This window comes from Schistocerca serialis, chromosome 2, assembly GCF_023864345.2.
Source record: "Schistocerca serialis cubense isolate TAMUIC-IGC-003099 chromosome 2, iqSchSeri2.2, whole genome shotgun sequence".
In the NCBI taxonomy this organism is placed as follows: Eukaryota; Metazoa; Arthropoda; class Insecta; order Orthoptera; family Acrididae; genus Schistocerca; species Schistocerca serialis.
In genome coordinates, this window is record NC_064639.1 from 580,536,282 (window position 1) to 580,549,000 (window position 12,719).

Below are 12,719 nucleotides of genomic sequence, written 5' to 3' on the forward strand. Positions count from 1 at the left end.
CAGATGCACATCACGCGCGCCTGTGGCGCCACCTCATAGCGCCATTTAACGCTTGGCGATTTCGACGAGTGTACGTTCGGCACGTGTGTTTACCTTGTGGTTGTTTCACAAGACGATCAGTTATGCCTCGTAGACAACAGCGAACATCGTTTGATCAAGTATCCGAGTTCGACAGAGGAAGGATAGTGGCTTACCGAGATTGTGGATTATCATACAGAGAAATCGCTAGTCGTGTTGGACGATACCAAACAACTGTAATGCGGATATGTGACCGTTGGATGCAGGAGGGTACGACGGACCGACGTGGTCGATCGCATTCACCTTGGTGCACCACTGCACGTGCTGATAGGCAAATTGTGCGCATGGCAGTGACGGATCGCTCAGTGACATCCCGAACCATAGCACAGTACATTGCGTCTGTAACGCATCATCAAGTGTCTGCGCGTACCATTCGACGCCGTTTACAGCAGAGTGGTCTGTCCGCAAGACGTCCATTGCTTCGTCTACCATTGACGCAGAACCACAGACGTCTCCGTCGCCAATGGTGTGATGACAGACGGATGTGGACGGCAGAATGGAATGACGTTGTCTTTACTGACGAGGCACGCTTCTGTCTGCAGCACCACGATGGTCGGATTCGAGTGTGGAGACACCGTGGAGAGAGGATGCTGGACAGCTGCATTATGCACCGCCACACTGGTCTTGCACCGGGTATTATGGTATGGGGCGGTATTGGATATTACTCTCGCACGCCTCTAGTACGCATTTCCGGTACTTTAAATAGCCGGCGCTACATATCCGAGGTGCTGGAGCCAGTTGTCCTTCCTTACCTTCAGGGCTCTGCCACAGCCATATTTCAACAGGATAATGCGCGACCACACGTGGCACGCATTGTCCAAAGTTTCTTCGTCAATAACCAGATTGAATTGTTTCCCTGGCCGGCTCGCTCTCCGGATCTTTCGCCGATAGAAAACATGTGGTCCATGGTTGCTCAACGAGTGACCCAGATTACATCCCCAGCTGCCACACCAGATGATCTCTGGCAACGTGTGGAAGCTGCTTGGGCTGCTGTACCCCAGGAACACACCCAACGTCTCTTTGACTCAATGCCGAGACGTGTGACAGCGGTGATCTCCAACAATGGCGGCTACTCTGGCTACTGATTCTGGCAGGAACCACATGTCACAGACGTCTGTAAACGTAATCATTTGATACTTGGTCAACATGTTATCTACAAAATAAATTTTGTTGTGCTACCTCTTGTCGTTCTTGGTGTTGCATTTACGGTGGCCAGCAGTGTATATTAGAATTCTGTGTGTTTTTTTTGTACGGCTTATATTGTCACTGAATCACATTAAAAATAGCTCAGATCGAGACATGAGAAAGGTTTTCTTCGTTGTCACATAAGTACCAGAAATGGAAATCCACTTCCCAAATATTACCATTTGAAACTACAGTGAAAAAGCACTAAACAGCAGCCGATTGAGACACCAACCAGGGACACGAAACAGGACGGAAAACGTAAGTACAGAAACGTACATAACCTCTACCCTCGAAACAGCTCTCCACAAATACGCAATAATTTTCTTCATCGCTGGTTTGCAGATGACATGCTGTCAAAAATCTACGAAAACGAGCACTAAAATCGATGTATAATAACACAGTTCAGTCAGCGATGTAATTTTAAGGTGAATGTCCAAACAAAACGAAGCAAATTGCAAATATTGTATTTTTTAGGCCTACAACTGTTAAAATATTATAAATGTAATATTGTACTTTACAGAAATAAAAATTTGACCCACAGAAGATGACACATTGGTGTCGAAACATGTCTGGTCAAATATAAAAATAAAATAATTGTGTTTGCATAAGGCTGATTTCCAAAACCACCCAGTTTCTACATCTACCCTACTACCAGCTCATCTGGTATTTGGCCGCAGGAGACACTGAATTTAGAAGAGACCAAAACTTGTACGTTACACTGTATCTTTACGGGTACTCGCTGTAGAGAAAAGGAGAGCGTACAATGTTACATATACAAATAGTCGACAGCCTAGCATTACTAACGGTCAGTTCTGTATGAAACGAATCCCTCACACTGATTTAAAACCTGCTTTACGACCGGACTTCTCTCCTCGACCGTGGTTAGACTGTGTGAAGCTAAGTAAACGTCATGTGACGTCCATCATTCGTATGAGGCTGGGACGCAACTGTTAGCCTGCACATTTACATAGAATACAAGTTCTAGCCGGCTGGGGTGGCCGAGCGGTTCTAGGCGCTACAGTCTGGAACCGCGCGACCGCTACGGTCGCAGGTTCGAATCCTGCCTCAGGAATGGATGTGTGTGATGTCCTTAGGTTTAAGTAGTTCTAAGTTCTAGGGGACTGATGACCTCAGAAGTTAAGTCCCATAGTGCTCAGAGCCATTTGAACAAGTTCTAGTTTCTGCACACTGCGATGATAGTCAAACTGACGAAGCAGGTCTGAATCATCTAATGCGGGCCTGTAGTTTAAAAAACAAGGAAGGACTCAACTGTGCAGTTTTAAAACCGACAGCGTTCTGGAGACTTGTCAGTGACACAGTCATATTTTGGCTCCATGGCGAGGAAAAACTGACTCAGGTTCTTTAACATCTAAACTTCATTCACAAAAGTATAAAACTGAAAAGGATTTTCAATATAACGGGAGATGAAGGGCTGTGTAGCGTGTATGGTTGTTTTAGTTCAGCTAAAGGAAACTGGGTTTTTAGTATGTCCCGTTTACCGTAAGCTCACCCATACCGATTTATACCTGCAGGCGTCTAGCTGCCACCAGCCTTCGCAAACTATGAGTGTACACAAAACTTTAGTACACAGAGCTCAAGCAGTGTCCGATGCTGACAGCCTACAGAGTGAAAGGTACGTCTGGAAGAAATATTCCGTAAGAATGAAAGCTCTGCAAACAATAACGCCAGACCAACCAAAAGAAGATCAAAAAGAAAGAGATATAAAGTCTACGGCCTTTCTACCGTATGTGAGAAATATTTCTTCAAAAATTGCAAGAATAATGAAGAAGAATAAAGTGGTTGTGATCTTCGTAGTGCCGGCCAAGGCCGCAGCTCATCTGGTGTCTATGAAGGATGATTTGCTTGTACGAAAGGCGCGGGTACATACAAAATTCTTTGTGTGTGTGATACAAAGTACACAGGATAATCAATACGTACTGTAAAAGAACGTTGCATTAAACACCAGCAGTATACTTGCCTGGAACAGTTCAACAAATCTGCAGTGGCTCAGCACTATATTTCCACTGACGATTCCATAGATTATGGAGAAGTTGGCTACAGCCTCATCCCGCTGGGATTCAGGTGTCAAGGATGCTGGGGAAATACAATTAGTAGAAAACATGTTCAAGCGGGACGAGTGTTTCCAGCCCGACAAATCGTGGAAACCTCTCATTTCTCGTGCGCGGTCTCAAAGAAAATATTGTTCGAGGTCTTCGTTACCTGGCATTACAATTCATGCCATCGGTAATACTCCACCAAATACTTCATAAGCCTGTGGATTAGCTGACTGCGCTTGCACTGTTTTACTCTTAGAGGCGTAAAGTTGTATCTATGACTATCACTCTTGTTACCAACAGTATTATCTTTGCCATACGCGCGTGTACTCCACAGTGTAAAGTGTGTTAGAAATCTTGCAGGCGACTCACCTTCAGAATGACTGAAAGATTGTCAGCTGAATATCGGTACACAAGTTAATAATATTCCAACGGAATCCCGGAAAATGACGGAATATTCGATCCGCCGGGAAAACTTTAAGAATCACATATTCTGATTTGTTTAAAAAATTTTAAATTAGGTCTGTAGTTCCTGCTGATGATGCATGCCACTTTTACACTGAGATTACAAGCCACGAAATAACTCTTTTTGCATGACATAGTACAGCAACTCGACGTGACACGGGCTCAACAAGTATTTGGAAATACCCTCCAGAAATATTTGAGTCATGCTGCCTCCATAGGCGTCAATACTTGCGACATTGTTGCCGATGCAGGACTTTGTGCACGAACTGACCTGTCGATTATGTTCCATAAATTTTCGATTGGATTCTTGTCGGGTGATCTGGGTGGTCAAATCATTCGCACAAATTGTCCAGAACGCTCTTCACACTAGGTGTGAGTAATTGTATCCCGGTGACACGGGGTCTCGTCATCCATAAAAATTCTATCGTTATTTAGGAACATGAGTTCCTTGAATGGCTGCAGATGGTCTCCAAGTACTCGAACAGAGCCATTTCCAGTCAAACATGGTCCAAATGGCTCTGAGCACTATGGGGACTTAACATCGGTCATCAGTCCCCTAGAACTTGGAACTACTTAAATCTAACTAACCTAAGGACATCACACACATCCATGACAGAGGCAGGATTCGAACCTGCGACCGTAGCGGTCGCGCGGTTGCAGACTGAAGCGCCTAGAACCGCTCGGCCACACAGGTCGGCTATTTCCAGTCAACGACAGGTTCAGTTGGACCAGGGAACTCTGTCTATTCCAGGTAAACACAGCCCGCACCATTATGGAGCCACCATCAGCTTGCGTAATGCCTTCTTGACGACTTGAGTCCATTACTTCGTGGGGTCTGCGACACACTCGAACGCTCCCATTCGCTCGAGACTCATCTGACCAGGTCACGGTTTTCCAGTTGTCTAGGATCCACCTGATACGGTCACCAACCCAGGACAGGCGCTGTAGATGATGTCGTGCTGTTAGAAAAGGCACTAGCGTCGGTTTTCTGCTGACATAGCCGATTGACACCAAACTTCACCCACATTGATTTCTGTCACGTCAGCCGGCCGCCGTGGCAGAGCGGTTCTAGGCGCTCCAGTCCGAAACCGCCCTGCTGCTACGGTCGCAGGTCCGAATCTTGCCTCGGGCATGGGTGTGTGTGATGTCCTTAGGTTAGTTAGGTTTAAGTAGTTCTAAGTCTAGGTGACTGGTGACCTCAGAGGTTAAGTCCCATAGTGCTTAGAGCCACTTGAACAATTTTTCTATCACGTAGTATCGCTTGTCTGTTACCACTGACAACTCTACGTAAACGCCGCTGATCCCGGTCCTTAAGTAACGGCCTTCGGACTCTGCATTGGCCGTGGTGAGAGGTAATGCCTGAAGTATGGTACTTTTGGCACACTCTTGACACTGTGGATCTCGCAATATTGAATGCCCTAACGATTTCCTTTGCCCTATGCGTCTAGCTCCCGCTACCATTCCACGTTCAAAGTCTTTTAATTCCTACCATGCGGCCCCAATCAGATCGGATAACTTTTCACAGGAACCACGTGAGTACAAATGACAGCTCCGCCGAAATATTAGTACACGTGTTAATAATTTCGCCGATATAAAATGTGTGTGAAATCTTGTGGGACTTAACTGCTAAGGTCATCAGTCCCTAAGCTTACACACTACTTAACCTAAATTATCCTAAGGACAAACACACACATCCATGCCCGAGGGAGGACTCGAACTTCAGCCGGTCCCGGGTATAATCCCGAAAAATTACGGAATATTCGATTCGCCAGGAGAATTTAAGTAAACACGTCCTGTGATTTGCTTACAAGATTTTAAATTAGGCTGGCAGTTCCTGCTGACGGCGCATTACTGGAAATGTTCCTTATTGTTTGAGCTGACTGCTTTCCACCCCTAATGCAGCAGTAGTAGTGCTGGGACTGAAGCGGCAGTGCGCAGGCGCCGGCGTCCCGACGCCGTGGAGGGGCCCGCCGGCCGGCTGCTCGGCCACCTGCCGCTGCCGCTGCCGCCAGTGTCGGCGCCGCACCGCACCGCGTCCGGAGCCCGCGAAGCCAGCACCGCGCCGCAGTCCACTCCGCGACGCCGCCCGCTCCCCACACGGCTCGCTGCCTCTCAGGTCGCCGCGGAAGGCAAGGCATTCGCTACAGTCTTCGTGAACAACGTCTTCTGTTGCGTCGCAGCTCCGAAGTTTTACAGACGATCATAGTAGGACAGTAGCTGCTTGTGAGGCCTGCACGGAAACCGAGGTACGCGATGGCGGTGTGTTGAGGCGCCCTGTAAGTCGCTCGGCGTCGCTACGTGATGACAGCAGCGGGGACGCTGACTGCCGTGTGGCTGGCGGCGCTCTGCTGGCGCCAAGGTAAGTCTAAGCCCGGTGGCGCGTTCTTAAGGGACGGCTGCGCCTGGGCTCACGTTTTCTTATCATTTTTTTATTTTTTGCAAGATGTGGGACGGGAGGTAGAGAGTGATGGGAATCGATTGTGTTCTGGCTTGTTTGAGGAAGCCCCCAACGATTTCCTTTCCTGGGCCCACCTCTTACATCAAATTTACTGGATTATTTATTGAATACTGGGTGTACCAAGGGGGCATGGCCAATATTCAGGGATACGGGACTAACGATCATTCGAAGCAAAACAGTCTGGTAAACACAAACTCTTAAATGCGTACCTTAAGAGCCATGAGCACTTGTTCATCTTCGCTTCTGTGGAGCACACCTCTTCCACGGAACGAGTGCTCGTTGCTCTTCAGTTATGCGTCTTAGAACCCATGTTTACTAGACAATTTTTTCTTGTTTCGATCCATGCTACCTCCTTACAAAATGTGGAAAGCAAAGAACTTGCAGTAGAAGAAGTGCTCATAACTCTCGGGGCCTCCATTTAGAGCACACTTTTTCGCTTAGAATGATCGTCCCTGTCAGATCCTTGAACACTAACTATTCCTCCTGGGACACCTTGAATATTTCAGTCTCCGTTTTCCCTCCAATTTCTTGCTTCTTTGGCTCTCTCTCGTACTAACAAGCTAAGTACGTAACGTCGGAAGGTCAGAACCGACCGAAAAGGTGCTTGAACTATAAATCTTCCATCCGAGATTGCTACGAGTCACTCGCGTGCAAAACGCGTACAGACATTTGAATGATCACGTGTTCAAGTTCTAAGAGAACAACTTCGGTAACGCGAAGAAACTAAATATCGATTTGATAAGACCAAACGCAGATATTCAACGTCGCTACTTATTGCTATATTTCTCAGTCAACATCACTTCTACTTTCAAGCAGCCCAATATCAAACACCACACTAATTACATTTTCAAATTATGATATTAATATGTGAACGTTATGCCTTTGCGAAGAATATTGTTATAAAGGCTCGTAATTCGGTGCAGAAAGCAGACTATATAACACAGTGTAGTCTGATGATGAAATGATGATCGTGTAACTTTACTTGTGGTACGCAGTACGCCGCAGCCTACCCGGTAACTTCTGGAAAACATTCATGGGATTTATTCGCTTCATGACACTGGGGTTCATTCCTTCCAGTCCAACCCACAACCGAACACTCCAAAAGGCGGCCTCCTATTGTCCCTGTACTGTTAGGACCAATCTATTCGAAAGCGTGGAGAGTCATTCGCTTTATCCTTATTGTACAATTCTCTTCTGCAAACGTGTTAAGTAATACTGTACAAAGTACTTCTTATTGCAGGTCAAACATGCCACCGTCAAACGGCACCAACAGAACACCTGTGTCTTTGATGCGAAAACTCATACCACCATTTTTTAGATAAGCGACTTATATTCAAAGCATATGTTTGTGCAGTTACGAGCGTTTGAGGTCACGCACTTTGTATGTAAGAATCTTATTCCACAATGTCTTAATAGTACCAACAGCAGCAGAAGTAGTAGTAGTAGTAGTGCTAGTTTTATTCATCCATGAGACACTTTTGAATGCATAATGGGCGTGTCATGGTACTATAGTTTGTAGTTTAACAATAAAGAATAACCTAATTGCAGGTCTGATTTGACATGCATGAAGCAGGTAGTCGGCTGTAGCCTTATAGCTGCAACCTTTCTGGTGTTCGCCTGAAGTAATTTAGCAATACCACGGAGAAACTTAGTGAGGGTGACTGGATAGGCACTGTAGTGTTCATCTACCAGAATACAGGACCAATCTATTCGAAAGCGTGGAGAGTCATTCGCTTTATCCTTATTGTACAATTCTCTTCTGCAAACGTGTTAAGTAATAATGTACAAAGCTAATGCTACAATCTTCATCCCCGTGTCACTAGCATTCACTACAAACATTATTTTTTAATACCTCATAATACCTGCCATCATCCTGTCTCTTCAACTAATTTGTGTTTTCCATACAGTTATGAACAGATATAGCTAGGATATTACATAAGTGAGACCTTGTGTTGCGATTAATAACATGACAGGTGCCGGCCGCTGTGGCCGAGCGGTTCTAGGCGCTTCAGCCTGGAACCGCGCTGCTGCTACGGTCGCAAGTTCGAATCCTGCCTCGGGCATGGATGTGTGTGATGTCCTTAGGTTAGTTAGGTTTAAGTAGTTCTATGTCTAGAGGACTGATGACCTGAGATGTTAAGTCCCATAGTGCTTAGAGCCGTTTGAACCATTTGTTAGATGATGGGTACTTGATCTGCAATGTATGTGGAGTGTGTCTCTTTTTCCTTTATTAATTAGCGACATAATACAGCTATCCAAAGACTAATTCACAAGTGTTTATTTACTCTAGATCTCAAGGAGATAATTTACCTGTGTCGATTGTCTTTTTTCCATTAAATGATGAGAAGGCATTCTGTTTTGCTATGTCAGTAACCGAAACTTTGAAGACTCATATTTAGAATATTTATATACTTAATTTTATTCAAGCTTTGAATTACAGAGTAAAATTCAAGAGATTGAAAAGTCAGAATCCAGCAGTATGATATGGTAATTTAATGATTTAAGATAATACTTATTCTATTCTTGGACAAAAACTGCAGTTCGACATTAGACTCTTCACTAAAATTACGACACCCGTGATCTAATTACATAAATCGAATCACCGTATGTTTGATGATTTTGAAGGATCTTCCGCTACTGCGTGGGTGGTACTATTCGTAATACAATTGAATGACAGGAGTATTATGTAAAATATGAATGTAATAAATCTCTACACTTATCCCCAATCCTGTAATTCGATTTCTATGTGTCTTACTTCTTCATTCTTCTCAGTACTACGAAACCTCACTTAATTGGCTGAGTTTTCTATCTGGCCTACAGTAGGTCCTTACTCGCTCGGATGTAATCTAGATGGTGAAAGATTTATATTATCAAAATGTGACTAGCAAGGGCAGGAAATACACCGACGTAAGAATCGTACTTAGCAGACAGTGCGTCGATGTCCTGAATTAAAGCCCCGTCGGAGGTTCGAGTCCTCCCTCGGGTGTGTGTGTTTTTGTTCATAGCGTAAGTTAGTTTAAGTTAGATTAAGTATTGTGTAAGGTTAGGGACCGACTACCTAAGCAGTTTGGTCCCATAAGATCTTACCACAAATTTACAATTTTTTTCTTGAATTAAATTCAAAATCTCTCCACATCCTTACAGAGTGCTTGAGTAGGAGACTGCCCATTTGTTCCTCTTGCGGACTCGTTAAGTTTTAAATTCTCTTTACCATTCTCGAGACTGACAGGTTACCTATCGATATATGGCTCGTCTTCTCCTTCTTTACATCTCCAGCATCAACGAAGTAGACACAACACTGCACAAGCACTGTTTTCACTCATCGAAGCTATAAAATAATACTTTTGACAGGTTAGACACGCAAGCCATCAGAACAGCTTTCTCTCGAAACGCTTGCAGTAAGACAGGAGCCACATTTTTTCACACAGTATTTTAAATTTATGTTAGGAGGAATAAATGCGGAAAGTTATTGAATGATACGAGTAACGTTCAGTACTTGACATACAGTTCAGTGCATGCATCGCAGTACAGATACGCGATATTTCACCTGCGGAGCAATGAAAAGATTTTCTTGCTCTCGACCCGTCGATGCGGAAGTGCATTAAATCCTTGACTTCCGTTTGAGAAGCAGATGGAAACCACGCAGCGATATGTTGCACCAGTCTCTACGGGCGTCTGCTTCACACGGGTCCCTACCAGTGCAGGATAATATCCCATTTCCAATTGAAACATACAGTAGAAAAACATTTTTTTAAGAACGGGAAAGCAATTATGGCCTGCATAATTTCCACTAGAGTTACGTCTGTGGCAGTTTCTTTGTATAGATGATGTTGGTTTGAACTGGCTCACCAGTTCCTACGTATATAAAACACGGTTCAAAAAACTGTTGACAAGGGCAAATTGTTGGCGACGGTTGGCACTTACTTGCGCGACAAGTTCCTCACGAACCCGCCTTGTTGCGGGGCAAAGTTTGTGACAAAAATAAGTACGGATGCTGGTAGATCGAGTGTTCACAAGTCAATGTTATGTTCTCAAACATTTAAATTTGGTCCTAATACAGCACAGTAGTGGATGCGAGACATAGCTGCCTGTTGCCCTGAAAGGCGGCTACCCAGCGCAACATGGCGCGGGTCTTCTCCTTGCGAAGCTCTTAATGTTGCAGCAAAATAAAGTTTTATACCTAGTAGCTTTCTGGTAATATGTTTAAGAATGTCTCTTCACATTTAATACTGAGCGTAACGCCACTGTAAAATCTATTTTACTATCTGATCTCAGCTGACGTTATTTAGACGAAGCAGTATTCACGTATGTTTCCCAAACTATGAGATTTATTAAAAATCATAGAAACGCAGTATTCTCACAAAGTGAATTCCGCCGTTTGTTTTTACTGTAATGAAATTACAGCGGTTGCTTCTCTTTATAGAATTTGGCGTAAAATTTGATGGTCTGTGGACATTATGACACAATTGTTGTTAACTGTTATCTCTCGGCTAAGATCACAGCTTGCATAATTATGTTAAACTTTGTAACGCTGTTGTGAACATCTCGGACATCGATAGATGGCTGCGTTTGCCTGTTCCATGTATCACCTATCGACGTGCATACTGCTAGAGAGGTAAGTGGATAGGTGAAATTGCTTCGAACATTTGATAAAGAGTTTATGGTTTAAAGAAGCATACGGTCCCGGTGCTTCATTCGACGCCGGAGTTCGTCAGTCGTACTGGTTGTCGAGTGATGGAGTGCCGGTCTCTCGGAAATCTATGAGCAGATGTTTTCATACTGTAAGAGACCTGGAGAACGGGCTGGCCACAACAGTCGAACACCTCTGCATCGAGGTAGGTCAGGAAACCACTGGAAACATGCGGTATTGATTTTATGTGTATAGACTGAGGCGGAGAGTGAAAATTTGTTCCAAAGCCTGGAATCGAACCCGGCTCTCCCGCTTACTAGGCAGGTGCGTTAGTCACTAAGCCACTTTGGCACAGCGGTTCAAACAACTCTGGCATGCCATCCTCTTCGGTCGAAATTCTCTCTGCCACCCCAGTCGACTTTAAATGCTCCCTTTCTGTTCGAGTGTAACACGACCAGAAAGGGGGAATTTAAAGAAGACTGGGGCGGTAGTGAGAATTTGGATCTAGGAGGCTACGTCCATCACGGTGCTGTAAGTAGATGTATGTGAACAGCGTCAGTGGCTGAGCGATCACTGTGAAGGCACAGAGATACAGTGTACTCAAGTGAAGCATCGTTACACCGCCTGACAAGAGTTTGAAAAGGGCCTTATTGTGGGTCTCCAGTTGGCTGGCTGGTCGAATCGTGCTTTAGAATGTGACAGTGAACCGATGATCGACTGTATCGGAGCGTGATGGTAGGCATACGCTTTGTCAAAGTTCCTGTCGACTAATTCTGACGAACACAAGCGACTGTGCGCTAAGCACATCGCAACTCTTCACTTCAGCGGCTTCAAGTCGAAAAAAGTAATTGAGTCACTGGATCATTCTGTGTCATTCCGCACCATTGGTCGGAGACTAACAGCGACAGCCCCATGCTTAGGCTGCCGCTAACACTACAACACAAGCGGCTGCGTTTGGAGTGGTGCCGTGACCAGGAAGAATGGAGTCACATTGCATTCAGTGATGACCCACGGTTTTGCACCATCCCGGATGACCGCCGTCTGCGAATATGGTGACGACCTGGGTAGAGGTCGTACTCTCCAACGTTTTGGAGAAGCACAGTGGTGTTATTCCTGACGGTGTGAAATCTTATGGGACTTAACTGCTAAGGTCATCAGTCCCTAAGCTTACACACTTCTTAACCTAAATTATCCTAAGGACAAACACACTCACACACCCATGCCCGAGGGAGGACTCGAACCTCCGCCGGGACCAGCCGCACAGTCCATGACTGCAGCGGCTGAGACCGCTCGGCTAATCCCGCGCTGCTTTATTCCTGGCGGTATGGTGTGAGGTCGCGGCTGGTACTGTAGGAGGGCACTATGACGGGATAACAGCACATCACGGAAAACCTGCATCCTCATGTGCTACCTCTCATGTGACAGTATCATAGCGCGATTTTTTAATAGTGCCATGATCGTCCACACAAATTCTATGAGCTGTCTGCATGATGTGGAGGTAATTCTGTGGTCCAAAATATCCCCAGATCTGCGCAAGTTTCACTGTTACGTACGATCTGCATTTCACCTTTGCTTTATCAAGTTCTTTCTGTGGCTACCTCACATTAGTCTAAGGTGGGAAGAAATTTCATACGCGACCTATTTATGAATCGTTCAAATATTGGTCAGTGTGTGTTCTCGTGTTGTAGTAGTGCGTGGAGCTACTGGGCCGTAACTGTTCCGGTATTCGCCCGAAAATCACAGATATTAATCTCTATATACACTGAATATCCAAAGAAACTTGAACACCTGCCTAATATCGTGTAGAGAGCCCGCGAGCAAGCAGAAGTGCCGCGACACCATGCGGCAT

General features: G+C 45.1%; 1 protein-coding gene across 1 annotated transcript in view; it reads left to right on the forward strand.

Annotated features, from left to right (window-relative positions):
* The first annotated feature begins 5,822 nt into the window (after positions 1-5,822).
* The window catches only part of LOC126456245 (uncharacterized), a 410,153-nt gene continuing 403,256 nt past the window's right edge, over positions 5,823-12,719 (forward strand). The window contains exon 1 of the mRNA XM_050091997.1: positions 5,823-6,141. Within this exon, the coding sequence (XP_049947954.1) occupies positions 6,084-6,141 (58 nt within the window). The 5' untranslated portion in view covers positions 5,823-6,083. The remainder of the gene's footprint in view (positions 6,142-12,719) is intronic.